A 25,886-nucleotide genomic window follows, 5' to 3' on the forward strand; every position below is an offset into this window, starting at 1 on the left:
GATACAGTTGAACCTATCTACAGCCTTCCACCCACAAAGCAATGGGCAGACCGAACGCATGAATAGGTCCTTGAAGACGTTCCTTCGAAGTTTTGTCTCCGAAAGAGGAGACAATTGGGTGTCCCTCCTTCCCTGGGCCGAGTTTGCCTACAACAACCACACCCACTCGATAACAGGACAATCACCTTTCCAGACCGTTTTTGGTCGCCACCTGAAACCTCCGGTGCCCATTCCTGTTACCGTGCCTTCACCGGCAGCACTAACGGTGGCCCAACACATTCATCATCTATGGAGGTCGGTCCAACGCCGACTCACTTCCTCAGCCGAAAAGATGCAGAAATATGCCAATCGCCACCGTCGACCAGCACCCATATTCTTACCCGGTACTAAGGTATGGCTAAGCACCAGAAACCTCCATTTGCCAGGTCGCTCCAAGAAATTGGCATCAAGATACTGTGGCCCTTTCACTATCGCTGAACGCATAGGGTTGGTCTCTTATAGACTCCGTCTACCCTCCTCTTTACGTATCCACAACGTGTTCCATGTCTCTCTACTGAAGCCAGTGGTACTCTCCCGTTTCCATCAACCCTCGACTGATGCTGTATCATCCCCCTCTAATGAAGAACCTACCTATCAGGTACGCGAAGTACTAGATGTTCGTTTCCGGGCTCGTCGCTGGGAATACCTGTTGGCATGGGAGGGTTGCGGTCCTGAAGAGGATTCCTGGGAGCCAGCTTGGAACATTCTGGACAAATCGCTGTTAGCTCGCTTCCATCAGGACAATCCCGGTAAGCCAGGTCCCCTGAGGAGGGGCCGTAAGAAAGGGGGTACTGTTGCGACCCCAGTCGCTTACGCAGCGACCAGGGCTCTTACCTTCCCCGCGGGTCTCCTCCCTGCGCCGCGAGCCGCGTGATTCCGGGCCGGCCTGGCCGCATGGCAGCGGCGTCCTCCTCGTGGGGACGCCGGCAAGCCCGAGGATAGCTCCGCCCCCTGCGGGGAAATGCGCGCGCGCGAGGGCTGTCCTTTTGAGCTCCCAGCACCCGGATGTGCCGATCCGCCCTCCTTCTGACGTCAGCCCCGGAGGGGGATTTAAACCCGCAGCTTTCTTCTTTGCTTTGCCTTGCAACGTGGTCACTCCTTGGAGAGAGTTAGTTGCTGCTATCCTGCGTGTCTTGATCCTGGTTTGTCTCACGATTCTGCCTGCCTGCTGCCTGCCTTGATCCTGGTTTGTCTCACGATTCTGCCTGCCTGCTGCCTGCCTTGATCCTGGTTTGTCTCACGATTCTGCCTGCCTGCTGCCTGCCTTGATCCTGGTTTGTTTCACGTCTCTGCCTGTTCACTGCCTGCCTCGACTCTGGCTCGCTTCTTGGAGCCACTACTTGCTGCATACCCAGACTCCGGCACACCTCCTCATTCCTGTCTTCAGCTACCAGTCCAGACTTCTGTCCGTCCTCGGTTTTCCCTCACGCCAGTGACTCTCCTAAGTCCCAGCGGTCCGGGTCCCTACGGGCTCCTCCTGGGGGGACCTCGGACTTCCAGGGCGAAGCCACCTAAGTCCTAGCGACCCGGGCCCTAACAGCTCCTCTGGTGGGGTCACGGGTTTCCAGGTGAAGATCCATCCCGCACTGTGTGTGTCTGCCTTCCGACCGTCCCATATTGCCGGTCGGCCCAAGGATCCACACCCGGAGCACAACATGATCCTGCATTTGGCGCCTCAGCAACAGGTCTCCCTACTCTGCAGTAGAGAATGTTGCTTCCAACGTCTTGTCTTCAGCCTTGTCTTCAGTTCCAGCATCTTGTCTTCAGTCTTCACCTCATTCCACATTGTTCTCTTCATCTTGCCTGACTGCCCTACCCTGACTGCCCTACCCCTGAAAGAAGTGGCGGACTGCCCACACGCCACTTCTTTCAGTTCAGACAGATACCTGATTTGACCTTGACCTGATCTTGGATATGCTTGACTGCTACCTGCCACTGACATCTGCTTGCTTCTAGACATGCTTAACCACCACCTGCCTCTAAGCATCGCCCGGAACTTGGGACTCGTCTGACCTCCACCTGCCCATGACTCTGCTATCCAAGGACCTCCTCTTCTGCATAGACCCTCCTAAGACCTGCCGGTCCCGACACCCAAAGGCTGAACCCGAGGGGAACGAGGGCTGGTGTAGACAAAGCTCTAGCTGAATCTTTGCTTCATCTGGGTCCTCCTGCTGATGGTGGAAACCTGCAGGGCTCCTCCCTGCAGGTCATGCCAATCCTGCCTCAGCCCAACTGCAACACTCTCTTAGTTGGCAGCCTACTACATTGTGTACTTAGTTAACTTTATTTTTCTTATATAATTGCTCTGTAAGTTTCCTTATTTCACAAGGATCAAATTTGCACCTGCATACCTTTCTTGCCTAATTTCTATATCACACCCTTCCCCTTTCCCACTATTTGTATTATAATTGCTGTTTGTTTATTATTTTATATATGCTTCACTGTAGTACACTTAGAACAGCTGGTCTTCTATAGGCAGAATAGAAATTTTATAAATGAATACATTTCTTTAACGTCTGCCTTCTCTCAGTCCTAATTCACAGTCTAGGCAGTAGCTGATGGTACACATTTGTATAACATTTGTCATGATAGAGTTAACTTGTAAATTGATTATGCTCTATACAGAGGGTTACCACTAAGTGGTGCTGTGGAGAATGAGCCTGGATGTAAAGAGTGAAATTACTGGAAGAAGCTGGCAGAGCCAGGCACTTATTTCAAGTACTACTGATGGTAACAGTAAAAGATCCTGTTTTACTCAACAGTCACCAGTCTCTTCTGTGAGTGAAAGCTGATGCCCATGACACGCCTTTATCTGGAAAACTTTACCTGGTGTCTTTTTTCTCTCCAACTGATTCTCAATTCCATCTCAAGTTTCATCGTTTCCTATATGACTTTGTGTGTTAATTTTAATCCAATCTATTCAATGCAGTTTATCTTTATTTAAAATGAATTTTAAAAAATACAGGGAAAATATGTTCCTTGTAACAAATAAAGTACCTGATTCACTAAGGATTTTTCCCATAGATACAGAATGGGAAAAAAGCTTTAACAAATTTGGTCGAAAGACTGGAATATTATAAGAAAAACAGGGAAACCCCCCCCCCCCCAAAAAAAATAAAGCTCCATGGTTCATAGAAAAGGAGAATAAAGTACCAACCTATCAAAACCCTAAAATTAGAAAAGGAGATTAGGGGGATAAGAGTGCAAGACAATGCAAATAATAAGAGTTAAATTATAAAAATCAGAAAATATATACACAACTGAACAAAATAACATTCTTAGCAAATACAAGTTAATATTCAAAATCAAGCTCCTCATATACTGGCAGATTAGAGAGGCAAATTCAAATATTAGCATTATCCATCGTAGTAGAATTTGCATCAGGAATAATTTTATCCTGTAAAATGTTTCCAAAAAGTGGGTCTAATTATTATTTCCTTGATGTTTCATCAGACACTTGCAGGGGAATTTTTTTCAATGGAAATTGGGCACCCAAAGCAGTAACACATTACAGCAGGACTAAGCATTTCTTATTCCTAATTTGAAATGTATGTACTTGTTGAGAACAATTTATATCTTAAGCCTAAGAAAAGATTGGCTCTAGTTTGAAAAACAACAACTTGAAGATTACAGCTCTATCAGATTTGAAAGCAAAGCAAAATCGTGCCCTACAGACACTTTTTGAGAGGACTCCAAAAACTGGGATAAATCCAGGATATCAAAAAATTAACTGTTCCTCTCCATCTTCTCCATTAGGACTTTTCACCAAACAGAATGTTTGTACAACTAGTGGCATAGCCTCTTCAGGGACCTTCAAAACTTTTTTTAGACACCTCTTCAACATGGCCAGCAGGGAGGCATTGGCTATACGAGGGGAGTTAGTAAGGAAGAGGTTATTCTTAATGGTATTTTCAAGGTCGCCATCTTGTTGGCTAATACAGGGCCTCATTTTCCAATATCGCAGTGGTAACACATGAGGGGGCGTGTCCTATGCAAATAAGGCATTTTTCGTGCAGTGGGGAAACATCGCCGCACACGATGTTTTCGCCATTCGCGGAACTGGAGTCGCAAATCGCGAAAACATCGTGCACCGCGATAAAACAACCAATGAATCATTGCAGTACACTCTCCCCCGCCTGCAGGATACTGAAACAGGCTGTCTGGGAATATCGTGAACCACGATACTCCTTTACCGGCCTGTAGTGCACAACATATCGCGAATGAACTGCGGCCGTTTCGCCGCACACGATAACTTTACATAAACTCCACCCCTTGAATACTAAATTAAGAATTTGCATTCGCAAATCGCGTTAACAGCTGTTAGCGCGATTTGCGAATTTATCTCCTGCGGTAACTCCTTAGAAAATGACCCCCACAGTGCCTGCTTTACGAAAATCCTTGCTTAAAGTCTTTAATCATCCACCTGTTCCTCCAAGGCTTATACTCGAACCACAATATCAGTCACTGCCTTTTTCTGTGATTTAGCATATAACTTCAGCTCCAAAAGTGATTTATCTAAGTTGCCAATATGATTAGTAATAAACCAATCCATATGCACAATAGCTCTCCATATTTCACCCGAGTATTGTAATATTCCAATGCAGCATATCTTGTTTTTTTTTACGGAAACTAAAGTATTTGGAGTCAGTTGTATGAAATACTCTATGCTCACTATAATAAAACTTCAATTAGAATAACTATGTCCCTGTGTTTCAAAAATGTGGTTCATTCATATCTACAGTAAGTTTGCTATGTTGATATTTGAAACACAAGAGAAAGGACTGCTGTTTATGCAGTTTCTTTTGCAATAATGTAGAAGCTCTTGAGGTGTTTAATGTTCATACCTAACAACAATAAAGATTTCTGAAACACTTTGATCACAACAGTTCTACAAAATATTTACATTTTTGGGACATCAGTTTTGCTAAAATAATTGGTTCATATTTGTAGAGAATTCATTGGATTCTGACTAAGAGGATCAGTTCATTGATTCAGGGGGAACAATATATATTATGGGTTCTAGCTCCCCCATGTGAGAGCCTAAAATGACTAAGCTCCAAGCCTATATAAAACCCTGCCACCATCTTGTGGATTTTCGAGTTGACCCTTCTAGTTGTCCCTTTGCTGTTCCCTTTGGGTTTCTTTTCTTAGGGAAGGATACAGGTGTCTGTGAGACTGAAACCTGGAATGAGTAAATAAGGAAGGGGCCCTTTTCCTAGTTTTGGCCATGGGATTGTTGGAAACCTTTGGTTTGTGAGGAGGAAGCTTTTTCTACCCTTCCTGCCCCTTATTTTAGTTTCCCCTTTTTTTTTTCTTAAGAAGTAGTTTTGTTTTATTTGAGCTCCCTAGGGCCCAGGGGCTCAGTTTGAGATAACATCTTGAGGAGGTGGTGTCTCTCATAGAAAACCTTAGGATCAACAGTATTCTCAGGGAGGAAGGAATACACATTCATTCCCAGGGAAAAGGAATAAGTTGAAGGAAGGAGAAGATCAGTAACACCACTCAGATGTACCCATGACTATCTCAATGAGCTCAGCCATGGAAGAGAGGAACATAAAGGTGCCACCCAGGTATGAACTAAAGGGAGAAAGAGGTTCTAGAGTAATTGGACTCAAGGTATGATTAATTGGGACTTTACCTTAACAGCTGTAAATTGAGAGACTATCTTGTCCATCACATATTGGGAGGAAGCTTAAAACTATCTCAATGCTTGAAGTGGAGAAGGAATAAGTACCATTAATTGAAATGCTTTAACATCAAATTAAATGTAATGGCAGTAAAAGGGCACAAATTTATTGAAGATCTAAAGTGTAAAAGGACTCTGTAAATACCAAGAGCTGTAAAGAAAATGTTTATCCTTTTTTTCCATGCTTAATTAGTAAAAGTTTAAATTGGAAACCACATCAACTTCCAGGGTGATTATTAGTGCTGTTTACAATGAACTTTAATGCTTGATTGAGAACTAAGTAATTCACAGGCCTAGAAGAGTATTCTCCCCCCCCCCCCCCCCAATCAAGGGATTTTGGACACTCAAACAAAATTAACATCAGGAAGGGACTTTAACTGCTAAGGCTGTGTTTGAGGTATAGTCCTTGGGGTCCTGCAAGAGGTTATACACATTTTAGTGCTACTATAGCAGAGGTTCCCAAACCTGTCCTGTAGGACCCCAGCCAGTCGGGTTTTCAGGATATCCATTATCTCATGCATATTCATTGTGGATATCCTGAAAACCCAACTGGCTGGGGGTCCTCCAGGACGGGTTTGGGATCCTCTGTACTATAGTACTGATATTCAATAAGAAATAGTATTTCAGTTTTTCAGAGTAACATCTCTAAAAGCTAAATTGCATACATTGCTGATTATTATTGTTCTGAACTTCTCTCTAGGTGGATACTGATGGAGATGGATACCTGAATTGCCTTCAAGTTTTAATAGCTCTGAAAGAAATCGTCCCTTCTGAAGCCCTAACTGATGCTGAAGAGCTTTATGTGTACAGGGTAAGAAAAGGAAACAAAAAATAAAAAAGCATTTTACTTGCATTTTTGAAAGATGTGAATGGTTCATTTGTGATAAAGTAGTTTAGAGCAGATATTCAAAAGACATAGGCCCCTAACTTTAAGGGACTAACTTTCACAAGTTATGTGGGAGTTGCACAAAAAAAAAAATAAATCTGGATATACACATTTTACATAGGCCTTGTCAATGGTAAGTAAATTTTCAGAAAGTGAAAAGTACTTGCATACTTAACCATTTTGTGTGCATACCTATGCAAGTGAAAAAGAGGGCATTTCGAGACATCTCAGGGCAGGGTTCTGAAATACGCGTACAAGAAAGTACTTTATAAGTACTATTCAAGTCATGGAAATGAAATCGCACCTGTCTTTTGTCTGTAGTTCTTGGATGGTAGATCTAAATTAGTGTTACGATGCTGCTTCTGGAGTCCATCCCACGAGCAGCCTCTCACCTGCCCGACACGACGCCAGTCGGACGTCGTCTTGCGGCATAGGCCACCGCCGCTCCCCTGTGGCCCAACACCACTGTATGCAGCAGGAGGGGGTCGCCGTTCTTCGTGACATGACGCTGTTCCGGGACATATTCGCGGCAGGAGCCAACGCCGTCTTCATCCTCTTCTTGGCCCTGGTGCCACCGCCGTTGCTCCTTTGCATGGCAGGGACACCGCTGCCTGCTCCTGTCCCCGAGCTCTGCATAGGCGCATGCACACGCCTCATCACAGTATTTAAAAGGCCAGTGGCGGGAAAAGCCCGTGGCCTCACCAGATGACCTCATCAGTCTCCTCCTTATCCAGTCCTATAAAAGGGCTCAGCTTTCACTCCTCAGGACCTTCGAATTGGGATTCACAGTGGTATGTGGTCTTCCTTCGGGTAAAGGTCTTCAGTGGTCTTCTTGTGTCTAGATGGCTCTTCGTTTTGATGTTCCAGATGTTCCTGATGTTCCTGGTCTCTTTCGTCTGATGTTCCTGGTCCTGTTCTCATTGGAGTTCCTTCATTGTCTCTTCGGGTTCCTGATGTTCCATGATCCTGATGTTCCATGGTCCTGAAGTTCCTGATGTTCCTTGTTCTGGTGTTCCTTGTCCCTGATGTTCCAGTACTCCAGTTCCTGTGTTCTGTTGTCCTGGTTTCTCCAGTTCCTGGCTCCGGGTATTCCTGTCTTGCCTCACCTGACAGATTCTGCCTCCAGATGACCATCCTGAGGGCAAGTCCGTATTGATCCGGTTCCTGTTCCCGGTCATTGGAGCCCCGTTCCGGCTGGTCCTGTTCCCATGCTGCCTGGATTTTCTTCCACCCTGACCTTCAGTCCGGCAATTGTATCGCTTTCCTCGTGGTCTGCAACCAGCCTCTTCAGGTTGTGTAGGGCATGCAGTGGGACAGGTGGTCCGCGACCAGCCCAAAGGAGCTGTGTAGGGTGCCTTGATGGGCACGGCCTGTCTGAATCTTTCAAATACCCTGAAACCTTGTCTGAGTCTTCCAAGTTCCACGAAACCTTGTCCGAGTCTTCCAAGTATCCTGGATCCTAGTCCGAGTCTTCCACATTCCACGAAAACTCGTCCGAGTCTTCCAAGTTCCACGTGTCCTCATCTGAGTCTTCCAAGTTTCTGAGTTCCATGTCTTGCCTTGATCCTGCCCTCAGCCTCCGTCTGGCCTCACGCACTTGTCATTCCCAAGCAATGGGTTCAGAAGGGCTACCGAGTGGCCAGAGAGCTACTCTTGAGACCAGCATTGCATTGCTGAGTCTCACCGGTGCGTGCTGGTCCAGTGGAGGGCTGAGCCTGCCTTGTTACAGTTCCTGATATTCCAAGTCTTGATCCTGGTCCAGCCTTGTTCCAGCTCCAGCCCTGCCCGAACACTCTCACCTCCCACACTGTGTGCCTTGGGGCTCCTCCCTGAGCCGCGTCGTGGCCCAAGGGCTCACAGTCTCTCTGAGCAAGTGACCACACCTCTGTGCTCACAACAGGATTCGAAGGCCATGAGCTCGGTGAGTGTGTGCCTGCGACAGGTTCAAGTTTTCCTGGACTCCTTGATACCTTGTCCGTTGCCAAGAATTTTTTGCCCAAATTTTCCTGCACTCTTTTGATTCCTGCTCCAGTCAAGAATGTTTTGTTTTCCTCTCCTTCTTTTTGGTGTGTCTGGATTTTTTTTCGACCTACAGGAGGCGCCTGCATCCAGATCTCCTTCAAATTCAGTCCGGTCCTGGAATTCTTCTTGACCTGCAGTAGGTGCCTGCAATTGTTCCAGGGACCATCTCTGTTCAATCTACAGAGATGCCTGCACTTCTTTCTGGGTTCCATGTGACCTGCAGGAGGTGCCTGCTCCCAGGTTTCAACACTTGCAGTCATTTCAGTCTCCTTGTTCCTCCGCTGAGTACCCTCGATCTTCAGGGGGCATACCCTCGTAAGCTACGGATTCCACAGCAACTCCAGGTCTTTGGGTTTGAACGACCTGCAGGAGGTGCCTGCACCCTAGGCCTGGCTCAGTCTCGCCAGTTTCAATCCAGTCCCTGCTTTACACCACTCTGGTTCTTGCCTTGGGACTATCTACAGCTACGATCCTGTCTCTGCTCTGTGCAAGTGGGAATTCCAGCCACTGATCCTATTCTAGGCTTCCTGAGATGTTATCTCTTCTCTATAATAGCAACATGGTGAGTTGTCCTGGATTTATAGCTCACAGCCACCATCCTCCAGGGTCCTTCACGCAGCTTCTTCTGAGCTGGTAGAATCAGGATTGGGAGATCCTGATTTGTCTGTTTCATCTGCTCCCCAGCACTGTTTTTGCTGCCAGACAAAGGGCTGTAATTGCCACCTTCTGTCTCGCATGACAAGCCTTATCATTCTTCTGCTGCAAATCCTTCTGGAAGGACCCATCACTGCCAATCTGAGGACACTATGTCTTCCCCTTACCTGGGATTCAACACTGCTACCTATGGATCCATCTAGAGCTATTTCTGCCATCTTCCCCTTGAGTTCTGTATCCTCAGTACTTCTGGGAGTTTACAACCAATCTTAAACCCTGGAGATCCACTTCTGGAGAAGAGGATTTACCATTCAAGAGGAACCTAAGACTTGCTAGCCCTTCAAGTTGCTTTATTTTCAAAAGCTGTTCCTGCAAGGATCTCTGCCATCAGCTGCACTAATAATCCGTCTATGGAAGTGGAGGAGCGTCAATGACCAGTTGGACTCTTCCACTGTCTCCAAGTTTTACCTCTCTGAACCTGACAATGAACCTTGAAATAGCTCGTCTGATTTGAGCCTATGGGATTTTACATCTACCAAGCTACTTCAAGGAACAAATTCACTGCCGTATGGGAGCCTGTGTTAACATGAGGATTATACCTAAAGAACAATTCCCTCCTTGATCTTATAAAAGGGACTATTCTCACTTATTACTGGCTTTGCAAAAGTCTGGGGTTGGTAACCCTGAGTTTCATTCCACCTGTCAATCCCAAGTCCATATACCATCTATCATCAAGAGATATAAAATGTGTCTCCAAGATCAGCTTTCCACATTTGAGTAACGTTTGTTGGACTTCCTAGTCCCACCTGGTGCTCCTCGTACTAATGCCTACCTAAGAACAAGTGGTAATCTGCAAGTTTGCCTACGCACCCTCCTGGTATACCATCCTCGCATCTAAGAATCCAGCAATGATGCCCTAATCTCTGTCTTCGCCATTGCTAACAGCAGGAAGAAGTTGCTTATGTATTCCTCATTTCCGTCTCGACTAAACAAGAACTAAAAACAGGACAAATACTTCAAGATGCTCCACTACATCTGTGCCTTCAGTTCAATCTGGGTCATGCCTTTTCCTGAGTTTCATTGTGTCTATGTCTAGTCCTCAGTATGTTCTTCGCTTCATCACTTCAGTTCCTTCCAAGCATTTTTTAGATCCTGTGTTTGGATACCCAAGGTCCCTAGCTGGTATAAAAGATATGCCTTCCTGTCTTCAGCAGTAGAGATGAGGCTAAAGAGGGGGCTTTGAGGAGGGGGTGCTGTTACGATGCTGCTCACGGAGCCCATCCAGCAAGCAGCCTCTCTCCTGCCTGACTCCACACTGGCCCGTCATCTTCTTGCGGCCTAGGCTGCCCCATGCCACCTCTCTCATGCAGGCCGACGTCTCTGTATGTGGCAGGAAGGGCCGTTGTTCTTTCTGGCACAGAAGCCACTCCTGAGACACATTCACGGCAGGAGCCACCATCGTCTTTATCCTCTTCGCGGCCCTGGTGCCTCCACCGTTGCTCCTTTATGCAGCAGGGACTCTGCATAGGAATGTGTGCGCGCCTCATCACAGTATTTAAAGGGCCAGCGACGGGAAAAGCCCGTGGCCCCATCGGATGACCTCATCAGTCTGCTCTTCATCCAGACCTATAAAAGGGCTCAGCTTTCACTCCTCGGGGCCTTCAGTGGTCTTCTTGTGTCTAGATGGCTCTTTGTTTTGATGTTCCAGATGCTCCTGATGTTCCTGGTCTCTTTCGTCTGATGTTCCTGGTCCTGTTCCTCAATGGAGCTCCTTCGTTGTCTCTTTGGGTTCCTGATGTTCCATGGTCCTGAAGTTCCTGATATTCCTTGTTCTGGTGTTCCTTGTTCCCGATGTTCCAGTAATCAGGTTCCTGTATCCTGATGTCCTGGTTTCTCCAGTTCCTGGCTCCGGGTATTCCTGTCTAGCCTCACCTGCTGGATTCCACCTCCAGATGACCATCCTGAGGGTAAATCTGTTTTGATCCGGTTTCTGTTCCCGGTCATTGGAGCCCCGTTCCGGCTGGATTCTGTTTCCGCGCTGCCCAGATTCTCTTCCGTCCTGACCTTCAGTCCTGCACTTGTTCCGCTCTACTCGTGGTCCGCGATCAGCCTCTTCAGGTTGTGTAGGGTGCACAGTGGGACAGGGTGGTCTGCAACCAGCTCAAGGGGGGCTGTGTAGGGCGCCCTGAGGAGCAGTGCCTATCTGAATCTTCCAAGTACCCTGAAACCTTGTCCGAGTCTTTCAAGTTCCAAGAAACCTTGTCCGAGTCTTCCAAGTTCCATGTGTCCTCGTCTGAGTCTTCCAAGCTCCTCAAGTCCTCATCTGAGTCTTCCAAGTTCCTGAGTTCCATGTCTTGCCTTGTCTTTACCCTCAGCCTCCGTCTAGCCAAGTGGTGGGTCTGGAAGGGCTACCAAGTGGCCGGAGGGCTACTCTTGAGACCAGTATTGTGTTGCTGGGTCTCACTGGTGCATGCTGGTCCAGTGGAGGGCAGAGCCTGCCTTGTTCCAGTTCCTATTGTTCCAAGTATTGATCCTGGTCCAGCCTTATTCCAGCTCCAGCCCATGCCAGAACACTCTCACCTCCCACGGTGTGTGTTTTGGGGCTCCTCCCTGAGCCGCGCTGTGGCCCAAGGGTTCACAATCTCTCTGAGCAAGCGACCGCACCTCCGCGCTCACAACAGTTGGGTGCTGTGGGGTTCTGCCATTGGTGGAGGTGTTGGTGACCTGGTGATTAAAAATACGCTCACAAGTAAGTATTTTTTGTATGAGGATTGTACCCATATGTTATAAAACATCTGCCTCCATGGATAAACTGTGGGTAATTATATGCACAAGTTATAGTTATTTCCTGCATAAAATATATAAGTATTCTTTTATAAACAGGTGCACAAGCTAAGTGGTTCCCGATTAATAAAATGTGTGCATTCTGATACATACGTGCATATTTTTGGAGTGGAGATACATGGTATTTTACAAACTGTTTGACTGCTGCCACTCAGCTTATAAAATACAGCCTTAACTTTAGATGCACTAACTTATGGTATCTAACTTACAGACACTATTTGAAAATTACCCTCTAAGACGTAGGAGCCTATATTTTTGAATTTAAAAATGTTCATGTGCTTAGTGCCTAAATTTAGGCAGGGTAAACCACAAGATATCTATATTAAAGCTCTAAAAATCTGAGCAGGGCCAGGGGTGTGGACAGGCCAAAGGAACAAATTTAGGAGCTTAGCACTGATATTCAGCGCTGAGCCCCTAAATATGACGCCTTAATTTAGGTCATCCCAATAACTGGACTAACTATAAGTGCTGCAAGTTAAGGCAACCAAAGTTACATTTAGGCACTCTTATTCAGCCATTTAAGGTATGACTGAATATAGGCATCTTAATTAGGATCCAAATTAAGGCACCTTAAATTGGGTACTGAGTTCTCTTTTGAAATTTGTGCTCTTAGGGATCAGTAGGGATGTGCAGAGAAAAAAATTGTTTTGTCTGGTGGGGGTTGGAAGGGGGGGGGGGGGTACATTTATTCAGATTTCAGTTTGTTTATTTCAATTTGTTTCATTTACTGAACCGAAGTAAACATTTCATTAAAAAAAAAAAATGAAATGAAAAGAGACACCCCCTAAACTCATTTTTTGTTGTATATTTTTTAGTCAATGAAAAAAAGGTGAAATGCCACTGCTGCCTTTCCCTAAGCCTGACTAACCCCTCCCCCTCCCCCCTTGCCCATTACCACACTTACCCCTTCTGGGGGGATTCCAATGAAGAAAGGAGCTGGAGCAACCCTAGTTACTCCTGCTCCACTAGCTCCAAGTTGAAAATGGTGCTAGCGCTATTTTGCTTTACAACCGTACAACATGCTATGCTGCAAAATATACTGCTATACAACAAAATTGCAGCAACCCTGAGCCAGTGGATCAAGAGCTGCTGAAGGTCAATCTGCCCCTTTCTTCACTAGAGACCCTAGATAAAGGGGTATGTGTAGTCTGGTGAGAGGGTTGAGTTTAGAAGAAGACCGTGGCAGCCACATTTTTTTCATTGACTTTCTCTAACAAAAGATGAAAAAATTAATTTTTGTTTTATTCCTATTTTTTAAATTTTTAAATGAAACAAAACACAAGTGTTTTATTGCATTTTTCATTTTGTTTAAAAACAAATGCACTTCCCTAGTAGTTAGAACATTAGGTTATTGTTCAAAAGAAGTCTTGGGACATTGGTTCAAGGCCAGCAGTGCCACTGATTCTCTCTATGATCTTGTACAAGATGCTGTATGTTCCTGTCTCTCCAGGCTAAAAAATAATTTTTATCTATATATCAGCAGCATTCGGAACTTAACGCTGAAGTAGAGAGGAGGAAAGCATACCTCCTCTTACCTCTATGGAGGGGTGTGGTGCTTGCCAGGAAGACTGGAGTCTGAGCTAGATGGGCATCTGAATGTAGATCAGGAATCATGTCTAGGCTAGGAGGGGAAAATTGGATAAGTGTATCTAGCTAGCTGTCAGTCAGGTTTGAGGTAATTTTAGTTGCCACCTAGCTGGGTAGATTCTGACTGAAAATTATCCTAAATTTAGCCAAGTGTAATCTAGCCAATTAAGTTGGGGCTGACCAGGATACTCAAAATTGTTCCCACAATAGAACAGAATACATTTTCTTGTTGAATTGTACTTAGCTATCCCATGATGGCAAACACTGAATAGTTCAGACAGCAAATAAATATTATATTACATCAAGATGATTTAACTCTTCTATGCCAAGACATGGTCTAGTTAGACAAAAAAGAAGGTAATGACCATGGCAGGCATCAACATTATACAACTTGTAGTCTGTAAATGCAGTCCAATTCAGTGATACTGCTTTATTGTTTACTTTTATTGAATCTAGGAAGCTCATTTTTTCCATCTGTCAACATTATTGTATTTGATCCATTAATAAAGCCAAATAAAGGATGGCATACACTGTATGCTTTGACCTCTTTCAACTGAATGGCCTTCCTTTAGAAAATATAATAAAATAAAAGATATTATGCAAGCCTTTATGGCTTAAAGTATCCCTTGTTTGCTTTGTTTGTGGTTTCTTGCTTTATGAAAAGTAAAACCACCAAAGTAGTCCAGCCCTTCTTTGTTGTTGTTTTCGATTACACGTGTGCCTTCAATAAACATTTTTCATTCAGTGGCCAGACCTTTTGTTTTCTGTTATGTGTATATGAAAAAAAAAAAAGGCGAAACAAAAATTTTCAAAGCTTAAATTCATAAAGATAAGAGAAAGGACGGGTAGAAGAATACATGCATCCCTCTACTTGCGCAATAACCGAACATAATCACAGTTTTAAAGGAATACTTTGTTGTTCTAAAGGGAAGTGGAGAGAAAACCAGCAGTGGTTTTGTAGAGAGTATTCAATGCTTGAAACGTAAAGGCAATTGGCTGGTGAAAATAGAAAGGAGTTTTGTTTGAGAAATAAAGCTTTGGAGGTGAGAGCCATAGGTTTTTCCATAGAACCAACACATTCAAAGAAAGAACTATCAAAGGACCTGTAATTAGACTTAACATAATACTAGCTCCTTTTTTGGGGGTTAGGTACCTTGCACAGTGTTGGCATGAAAGTTCTTAAGAGGCATGCATGTTAGAAGTCAATTGTTCATAATGAAGGGTGAGAAATAGGGACGGAGGAATAGATGAGAAAGCTGGAGTATTATTTAATTCTTCATTTTTTACCATGGTACAAGTAAAGATGATGAGGGGTAGCTGCCACATGTTATTTCATCTACGTGCATTTACCAATAAGATTGCTGGGTTTGAGAGTAATGTGGTGCTCCTACAAACAATGTGCAAAATAAATCCCCTTATGCTGCATGATTCTCTTGCTGTTACTGAAACCACATTTTTAAAACCAGATTTTCACGTCATCCACCCTTTGTTCTTCCAGCTTGTTCACTGGATCTTCCAAAAAGTCATAAATGCATTTGTATTCCAAAATCAGCAACAATTTTTAATAAGATAAAATGAAGCAGTAGTCAGTAAGAGTCCATGCTCCTCACTGGAACGGATCAATGGCAGCAGCTGTAGCAAATCCAACAAGGGCCAGCCAATCACAACAGTGCTGGGGCACTTGGTGTTTTGCTGTTCACTTAGCAAGTCTATCTTTGACCACACAAGAAGAAACCAGTATCTTGTGGCTTCCTAATGTATGCCACAAGGTTTATTTTAAAATTCTCAGGTTTCAGGCTCCTTCTAACTCTCCAAGCCCGTGGACCACACAAGCTTGGCTTCCACACTCTGGAACAGATTGCACAAGAGTAGAAGTATCAGAAGCTACCTGAGACCTCATAATTTAAAATAACCTTCAAAGCAGAAGATAAAACTTTCCAGTCTCTCCTTTGCAACTAATTATGAAAGCCAAACATGAATTTGAATAGTCTGGCATATTCTCAATTACGTATAAGTTAGTACGATGTCTTCTTAGGGGCCGATGTAATAAATTTGCATAGAAAGCGGGCGCTGAACAGTCAGGGCCCACTCTCTTAATGCGCCCCCAAGAGGGGGCGCCAATATTGCATGGCGCCCCCCAAGAGGGGCGCCATGCAATATTTAAATTAGGGGGATCGCGTTAGAGGGGCGCCATGCAATATTTAAATTAGGGGGATCGTGTTAGCTTGCACGACCCTAGCGCCTCCTTGCTAAAGAGAACCCAATTGGTTTTCATGATTCGGCCATCCGCCAGCAAGGAAAACCTACTCCGAGTTTATTGGCATCATTTTTCCTGACCGGCGGATGGCCTTCACAAAAACCAACGCCGCTGGACCCGGCGTCAGTTTTCCTTATCGGCAGACGGCAGTCACAAAAATCGACACCGGGTATATCGGCGTCAGTTTTTGTAACTCAGCTGTCCGCCAGTAAGGAAAACAAATGCTGATAAACTCAGTGTCGGTTTTCGTGATGGCTGTATGCTTGTAAGGAAAACCGACACTGAAGGTTCAGGAAGCAAACACTTGTCAGTCAAGCACTATTTCCTGAACCCGACTGGCTTTTTTTAAAACTTTTTTTGTTTCTTTAATTTTTCATCCTACTTAATATCACAACGATATTAAATAGAAGGCAGTACAGAAAAGCAGTTTTTTCTGCTTTTCTGTACTTTTCTTTGATGCACTCAGCTATTAACGCCTGCTCCAGGCAGGCATTAATAGATGACCGTTAAATGTGCGTCTGAGATGCACATTTTTTTTTTTTGATTCGGGAGTGAATGCCTAATAGCCTCATTCACAAGGATTTGCAAGGGATGAGCGCTATTAGATTGGAAGCACATTGAATATGCACTAATCCCCTTATTGCATTAGGGGATTGATTAGCGCCTATTCTACCTGCGTCCGACTGCAGGTTAACAGTCTGTTTAACTGCTGGGCTGAGCGCACTGTATTGCATTGGCCCCTTAGAGAGGGCAGTTTTCAGAAGCCATTTACTCTCATGTTCATGGAAATGGCCTTAGGCAAGTTTAAACCAGAGAAGACAACAATGCTGGTAATTTCTCATTTTCAGTAACTACTATATGCGCATTGTTTTGGTTGTAAAAAATAGGTGCAAATCTTTGCGAATACTTTTTTCTTGAGCATTTTTCAAAGGGGAAGGATGCTCATACTCTTCCTTTAAGAACTGGTTCCAAATCTGCAGGTAGAAGTACCTGCACCTGCCCATACAGTTTTCAAAATCGCCCCCTTCTTTGTAACTCCTGAGGAGTTGTGATATTTCAGGTTTCTTTTTCAAACCGTGTCCTGAAATTTGGAATTTAAAACTTCTTAATGTGCAAAGAGTGGAAAAATAGCCTGGAAATGTACAGCTATTCTTGGCAAATCTACTGCAGACAGGAAAATTCAAATCTAAAATAACCAGTGGTAACAAGGGAGGGAATACAGCTAAAGCCAAGCAATTAAAATCTGCTTGGGTCATGGTCAGGGTCCTAGTCACCAAGGGATTTCACCCAGCATAAACAACACAGGAGGACAGTAATAGTGAACGGGATCCAAATGAGCAGATTTGGTGATAAGAAACATTAATTGTTTATTGTAATGCAGAAGGACATCTGTCACCTCTATGCTAAATATCTTTTATTCCTACTGGGCATGATATCACCCCTACAAATGGTACAAATATTGTATTTCTGGACTTTTTGGAGCAAGAGAACACCCAAACACCTCTGCATGATTGACTCTTGTTTGAGAATGTCTGGAAGAGTTGCGATCTTAATCAAATCCCCTTAATAATTTCCCTCCAATCTTGATAGAGAATTATTTTACACACCTTGGTGAACCAATCTTCTACGTAGCAAGCCCCTGGCTTTGTGATTTGGATGAAATTATATAGCTAGCTAGATAATCTCTAAAAATAAAAGCACTTACTGCATTCAGAGCATGCTGGCTTTCACTATTTAAATGACAGGGAAAGCACAGTTTGGCTCCCTAGCTCAGGCTATAGCACTGTGTGCTAGAGTGCAGGAGACTCAAGTGCAGGCCTCCTGCCAATTAAGGCTGGCTCGATTCCAACACACTGCAGAGGTGATGTGCGCAATCTCAGGGAAGGAAGGAAGACAGTTGCTGTCACTGCAGCAGCTCCTGCTATCTGAATGAGCAGCACTGATGGATAGTCTTGACGATGACTTTCTTTTTGCCTTCCTGGCCGGCATTGTCTGGTCATGCCGTCTAGGGCAGAGAGGGATTAAGAGGGCAAAATGGGTGGGGAGGGGAGAAGAAAGCAAAACCACATCAGTTTGGAAGAAAACACTGGATGTGCTCTGATCCTTTGATTCCCTCCCCCCCCCCCAACTCAAAGTACAAGTGTTGAAGTCAAGAGAAGCAGCCACTGGAGCTGCAACTATCCCAGGAAGCACAATGCAGCAGAGCATATACATAAATAAGAAGTTACCATATTGGGTCAGACTGAGGGCCCATCAAGCCCAGCATCCTGTTTCCAACAGTGGCCAATCCAGGCTACAAGTACCTAGCAAGTACCCAATTATTAAATATATCCCATGCTACTAATGCCAGTAATAGCAATGCCTATTCCCTATAATAGGCTGATGTTACAAGTGCTATAACAGTACTTAAGTAAAATCATTAGCAATGCTTAGATCATATGATCAGCTTAACCACGCCACCATGTTCAAACGTTCTTGAAATTTTCAATATATACATACGGAACTTTCCCAGTTTCGTTTCTTTGCTTCCTGCCCCAATAACACACAATACACAATGCAATAGATTCAAACAAAGCTGAAGTCTATTGTACCTTGAAACATGAACACAATTAAGAGTCCAACATACAAAATCAACACAATGCTTCCCAGAATTTCCTCCCCCCTCCACCACATGGTAGCTTATCGCCGTGACCCTGCAGTATACCAGCAGTAGCTCATCACAGCTTCTGAGGCTGATCCAGCAGACCATCATCATGTACCAAGTCCTACCTCACACATCCCAACAGAAAAAGACCCCACAGCATATTTAGTGACTGACCCGTCCCACTACTGCTATGGATAGCCACCTCCGTCAAACTACATGAACATCAATTTCAGTAGCTCAAAATATAAATCAAAGCAGTTTTTTACATCAGAGTTAACCTATGCTCAAAACACCTGCTACTGCAACAATATAACATGATAACAATGAACATAAAGGAAGGTGGGAGATGAAGACAAGATTGCCAGGGAAGAAAGAAAGGAGGAGCACTTGTCACCCACTTAAGAACGGTGCCCAAAGCCCACTCCCAACCTCGCCCTCCCTCTTCAAGGACTGACCAACTAAGGCCACTGACACACCTGTGTGGTTCAAATCCTCTATGAGGGAAGAGGGGAGTTAAGAAGCATGAGGAGCTCACAGAGTGGCCAACTTTCAACTATGAAAATTCCGAACACTTGAAGGATGAGTAAAGTTTTTGCCAATGGGGTCTTTTCACACTGATCCCTAAATCACACATCACCAGCAGAACTGAGCCAAAATATCTCCTATGTAAATTTCAAATTTTGCATAGGAGTAGCACACACCCCCTAGACTACATACCTTGGCTTGACATTAACTGTATCTGGCAACTTCGCTGAAAGACATTACAAAAAAACTCCTAGAGCCCTATATGCAATAAAGAGATCCCTGGTCTGTTTTAGCCACCCACCTTTAAAATAATTTGACAGCATTTCATCAACAAGAGTTACAAGTTCTTATTCAGATGATATTTAACACCTCATAGATTAAGCAAAATATGCCCACAAGTGTCAGTTAACTGTTGGAGATGAATACAAAATAAAGATACCATAAAACATAAATAGAAATGTGTAAACAAGAAGTGAATTGAAACACAACAAGCCAGTTACCATATGCAGTGCAATATTACCATTCCTCATAAAACATCAAATGATAAAATCAAGAAATATAAAAATCACAACAGTAAAACCATACTAATAAAATGAATAAATATTTTAAAACAGCTAATATATAGAGCAACCAAAATGTTTTTTAAAAATATACACTTCCCAAAACACCAATTAAATATTTCAAAACAGCAGACTATTAATACATCAAATAACACCCAATAATTAAAACTAATAAGGATTTAAAAAATATCCCTCTCCATACCTGGAATCTTTTTATTTCCAGTCACAATAAGTTTGTTGTGGATTGGGAGAGAGGATCCTGAATAAACTTTACCCTATCTCTCTCACATACACACACACAAATTTGTTTGCTCTCTCACACACTCCCTCTCTCACATACACACCCTAAACCACACTGTGGCTCTCTCATACATACACACAGGCTCTCACACACACATGCATTCAGACTACTACACATACAGGCCTTCACACACACCCTCTCAGGCTCACACAAACACATAGGTTTTCACACACAATATTCTCTCTCTCATACACACACACACACACACATACAAAGCCTCCCCCTCTCTTCTTGGCTTTTTCCACCAATACCACTGACCCCGCTGGGCCTCTTGTTTGACTGCGACAGAATGAGGTTCATGGCAGCTTCACCAGGCCTCATCTATAGCTACCACAGGATGGGATCTGTAGCAGACCCACCAGACCTCATCTTCAGCCACTGTGGGATGGGGTCCGCGGTAGCCCTGCAGGGCCTCACCTGCAGAAGCCCCACCGAGCCTCGTCTCTACCAGGTCCTCCTCTCTCTATTGTGATTGGCGGGGGAATGACCCCACCAAACTCTGCCCATGCACTTCAAAGGCACAGCCAGCCTTTAGAAACACAGGCGGCTGTGCTGCCATCAGGTGACCTGCTAGCTGATGCCACTGGTCACACTATAGGTGGAGTGAACTTACTTATGCCAGGAGACAGATTCAGGGAACTGCAGACCGAGATCTAAAATCTGGACTTTTTCCAGACATTGTATCCCTCCTCTGTCTTCCAGACATTAGTACAAAAATCTGTACAGTCCGGCAAAAATCTGGACAATTGGCAACCCTAGGCTCTCAATCTCTCATCCCTGTCTCTTAACCCCACCAAAGATCAAGTGAATGAAGAAAGGGTTCTGTGTGGGGAAGGAAACCAGCCCTTTGCCATATTAATGACAGTAGACTGGGTCTCTGTCCTCCCACCTTCTTACTTATCTGCATGGATATATGGCTATGAACATATAGAGATTGATAGTTTACTGTGTTCAGTGGCAAAAAGACATTACGAGGTGAGTCTGACACATGGTTTTTTAGTCAGGCCTATTGGTTTATTTCTTCTTAATTAAGTTTCCTTTTTTTATATTTTTCATTTGAGGTTAGTTTCATTTCATTGTGTTTATTTGAAACAAAATAAGTGCTAAAACAAATGAAAAAAGTGAACCCCAAAACTGAAAAAAAGAAAAGAAAGGGAACAGTAGGGCCTAGCTTAGGTCACCCTTAAAGGAGCTATGTATCAATGAACCAAATATGGATGGTACAGCAGTGTATGGGGCAAAGAATGCTATTGTTCCATAAACAGGATATTGTTTAACCCAGATGACAAGACTAGCTGGGCATGAAATTGTTGAGGCTGCAGTAGCCTTCCCAAAATTGTATCCAGTTAAGCAGTACATACTGATCGACAAACTGCATTTCCCAGCTTGTTCACCATCACATGAACCTGCTGCTAGGAAGAAAAATCATTTTTTATTCACCCACCAGTGATGTACCCAAGGTCTGTGGGATATCTAGTCAATGTTCACCTTTGGGAGATAGTGGGCATTCATGTCTGACCTGGGAGCCATGATGGTCTAGGGAGAAAGGAACTAAGAGGAAGAAGAGGGAACCTAAAAGGACAGGGTTTTTCCTGATGGACTTTCCTTTATCTCATGGTCCATGCTACTACCTGGTTCCTGAATGCCACACTGGTATACTTCCTGTGGTCCCTGCTGCCTATCTCTAAGTGTTGCAAGCCAGACTAGCCTCTAAAGGTTAGCTTGCAAAACTCTGTATACCAGTTGTTCCTTGAAGAAAGCCCTCTGCCTTCCTGAGATTGATGAGAAACATTTCCTATCTATATGGTCATTGTTGTTTCCAGCTAAGCTGTATGGGTAGTTAATTTCCTGTGTGTGCTGCCAGCCCCCGAGAGCAGACCTTGGACTGGACAGCTAGACTGATGCTGAGAGATTGATTAATGTTGCATGCTTCTTCCTGGATGCATACATAAGACCTGGACTAGTTACTCCTTTAATGCTGGCCAGTTAGCTTTCAATGCAAGTGTTAAAAGTGTGGGCTGGTACTCATTCTGATACTGGTGACATAGGCAGGCATTTCCCATATCCAGAATGATTTGTAGCTGTTGCCTAACAAGTTTAAGCCTTGTGTAACCCCACCCCAGAGTGCCGGTGTAGCACAGGTGAGGCCATAAAGTTTTTATACTCTATGGGGAAGGGACTATGACTAGCTTTTGTACCTCCTTTACTTCCCAAAGTGTGGATTCAATGGAGTGGGGAAGAAAGGAGCCCTCTCAGGTCCCAATGTGGCAGGGTGGTTTCCTTACACATTCCCAGATGTATGTAGCTTCCCCTGAGAGGGAGGTAATCCTTGATGTGGGTGCAATGAGTGCAGAAACAAATACTCTAGGGTCGCTGGATCAGTGTCCAAAATGGAAGGCTTTACTGTTAAACACTGAGGGCGAATATCATAAAACTCAAACTGCAGCACCACAGAAATCCCTCTTCAGTTTCTCTACAGTGTCTTTCCTCTATCTGTGCAGGATTCACTTATACCAGGGTAAGGGGAAACATTCACTCTCTTGGTTTAATTAAGTGGAGTTCCCCCTAGGGGAGCTTGGAAACCCTTTCCAAGCTGATGACAATAGCAAAGTCTATGGCACAGAGAGTGAAACCTCTCTTTCTCTCCCCAGGATGGTACACACCAGATGGGTGGCCCGAGTGATGTTATTTCCTTTACTCACGGTTAGCAGATCTTCAGGATCTTCTTGATCCTACACAGCCTGAATCCCTGCTGTGAGGCACCCTCTTTGAAACAAGCAGTTCTCATGCTTCTAACAGGAAGGAAGGGGTGGCCAAAAACCCTCCACCTGGATCTTCTAACGAAAAGGTTCTTTCCCCAAATTGGAACAAAGCCCAACAATGGAGTCCCCTCCTCACAGCAGGTCACCACCACATCAGAGGTGTATCTTCCTTATCCCTGGACAGTTCACATGCAGGGTTCCTCAATCCCTACGTGCAAGGACAGGCCCGGGTGCCAGTGAGGCTCCTAAATAAAAATCTCAAAAATCCCTTAAATTAGACCCAGAGGGAATCCCTCCCGACCCTGGTCAGGACCAGCAAGCTGGGTTAGACTACCTTTACTGACTGGGCCTAAAAAAATAACAAAGATAAAATCTCTCTACCTCCTTAATCTCTGACAACCCAAAGGACTGCTCTCTGAGCTCACGGTGGAGAGCCCCTAAATAGGGGGATGGCCACTCCTCAAAGGGAGAAGCTGCGTTTGAATGGAACCTCCCTCTTCTCTAACCTATAACACCAGAGCTTATGGGCAACCCGAGGAGTGCTCGGGTTACCCCAGTCTCATGTAACTGTCATTCACAGTGAATTATAGTATGTCACAATAAAAAAATCCATACTAGAAACCAAAAAAGGTGTCATCATAAATCTGTCCCCAGTGAATTCAGATTGTTTTATTGGCTGGGATACAAACATGGCATTGACCTTGAGACTGGCTCTATTTTGTTGTTCGGCCATATGCAACAGTGCCCATCAGGGCAGGAACAACTGGGAAATGCTCCTGCCCCCATTTGGACTTTTTCTAACTCCACGTATGAGGTAAGATGGGTCTGGGTTCGGGGAAGGCCTGAGGGGGGAGAGGTTCAGTTTGTAAATTTCAGCAAAACTGGGTTTCTATGGCAATGGGAAGCCAGGTCTAATAACTGCATTTGTATTTTCAAAGAACAAAATTAAAACAAGCACATTTTGTTTTGCTCTTGTTTCATTTTAAAAACAAATTGAAATGAAACATGACATTTCATTAAAATTTCCCATTTTGTTTCAATGAATGCACATCCCTAGAAGCTGATCCTGATATATGAGGGCTCTGTAAGTCTCCTATCACAAGGTGTTGCTCACTTCCGCCCTGCAGCCTTATTCTTAGCCACTTTGTTAGCATTTTTTCCCCCAATTTGTTTCATTTGCCGTACTAATAATAATAAAGCTTGCCTTTGATTCTGCCAGAACTTCTTATCTCTTCCACCTCCCCCTTTCAAGCAAAGCAGCAATCTGTTCTTTTTAAATCCGTCATCATCATTGCTCTCTCCATCTCTCTTCCCCCCAGATTTTGGAGATTGTGGACTATTATGTAACAGATGGCCTGACAGACCTCCGACTCTTTGCAGTGATGGCTAGCTTGGCACAGAAAATAGCTGCGCTGGAGTAAGTATTCAAAGGGCATGGATACTCATGAATTTTAACGCCTTGGTGACAAAGGAATTCAAGTAGTAAAACACTGGCCTAGCAGTTTCGTGCAATTAGATGACTTAGGTGGCTCCCGAGTGCAGCAGCATACCCCTTCCTCTGCTAGAAACGAGATATTGCACAGGCTGTTGATGATACCTGATTAAGTTATTCCAGCTCGCTTTGATCCATCCAATACGTCAAAACATTAGGACCAGCTTTAATCCATAAACTGAATCATTCACATAAGCATGGGCTGGTGCTGTTCTTTTGGCATTTAAAGGTATCATACAAAAGCAGACTCTATCGGCTAAATGTATTAACGTGATATAAAACCACAGAAGAATGTTGAACGGCTATCTACAATTGATTGAAAAGATGAAATAAATCGTTTAGCTTTGAAAGCAGCCTGTAAATAGGGATATGCAATCATTTTAAAATGACATTGAAAACACCGACAATTTGTGGTTTTATTTTATGTCCTTTCCACTCTGAAATGACACAAAAAGCAACAAATTTGGATTTCAGGTTTGCGTTTTAGCACATACTAAAGCATGGAAAGGAAAAAATGTAGTCAGGTAAGTCATTACCAGCTAAAATGTAGCCATGTAAAAAGAGGGAGGGCGTGGGTGTTCTTGGGGGGCTGTAGCTAAAAGTTATCCGGAACTAGCTGGAATAACTTACCTGATTACATCTGGTTGAGTAAATCCCAGTCCTAAAGTTATCTGGCTTAACTTTACCTGGATATATCAGCAGAAACATTTACTAGGCCAGGTTCCTCGGATTATCTGAGTAGCTTTCCCACTCCCTGGCTTGCTCAAAATCAACTTTATTATATTTATATTAACCCTTTTCTTTGAAGAGGCATTGTACTTCGGGGCTCACAAAATAATTTATATCTGCAGGTGTTGTATCCCTGCTGATTTCCCTTCCTTCTTGTGACCCCAGGGTGAGTCCTTTTCTGTGGGGGGAAGCTGTTGCTTATGGCCTAGGTGGTAAGTGTGTTTTTCCCTCCATTGTACGTGCAATTCCCTCTGTAGTCTGTGATGCTGTAGTGCTGCATGGACAAATTCACTGGATACAGGACTGGGCGGTCAAATAACAATTTTACCAGGGGCAGCTGAAAAGAATCTGCTGCCTGGGGCGAGAGATGAGATGGCGCTTCCCCAGCCCCACCCCCACATCACCCTGCCAGGGAACGGGCACAGGTCAAATCATCAAGAGGGGAGTTTCTATACAGTCTGGCCCTTTCAGTGATTTGAAATGTTACGGAAGGGGAAAGAAGGGGTCAGAGTTCCCAGAGGAGTGGCAGAGTGATAATGTTTCTAGGAAACTGGCAAACCCACCATACTTCCAGAAACCCTAAGACCTGCCTCCCTCATTTCCCCAGCAATTTCCCCCTGGAGAAGTAGGAGATGGGTGAATGGTGGTGGTCTGTGTGTGGCGCACTCTCTCCGAGCTGTTGCAAGGGCATAACGCAGACTAGGCCCTGTTCAGCCTTGTACCCATATCCCCCTGCTCTCAGCTCCCACAATTACAAATTCTGCAATTATAGTAACTAATTTTACATGAAAAAGAACATTCAAAATACAGTCTTCTGAGGTAAAGGTATCTCAACGACATATATATTATTTTTACATGCATTGCTGTGTGCCAACCAGAAAAACCTGCAAAAAAAAGC

The 25,886-nt window shown here is 44.2% G+C and overlaps 1 protein-coding gene across 3 annotated transcripts in view; it reads left to right on the plus strand.

Annotated features, from left to right (window-relative positions):
• The window catches only part of LOC115090504, a 991,523-nt gene that overhangs the window by 854,950 nt on the left and 110,687 nt on the right, over nt 1-25,886 (plus strand). For all 3 annotated transcript variants that reach the window (XM_029599682.1, XM_029599683.1, XM_029599681.1), the window contains 2 exons: nt 6,426-6,536; nt 24,087-24,184. In XM_029599682.1, the coding sequence (XP_029455542.1) occupies nt 6,426-6,536; nt 24,087-24,184 (209 nt within the window). The remainder of the gene's footprint in view (nt 1-6,425; nt 6,537-24,086; nt 24,185-25,886) is intronic.

The sequence above is a fragment of the Rhinatrema bivittatum genome, chromosome 4, assembly GCF_901001135.1.
Source record: "Rhinatrema bivittatum chromosome 4, aRhiBiv1.1, whole genome shotgun sequence".
Taxonomy (NCBI): Eukaryota; Metazoa; Chordata; class Amphibia; order Gymnophiona; family Rhinatrematidae; genus Rhinatrema; species Rhinatrema bivittatum.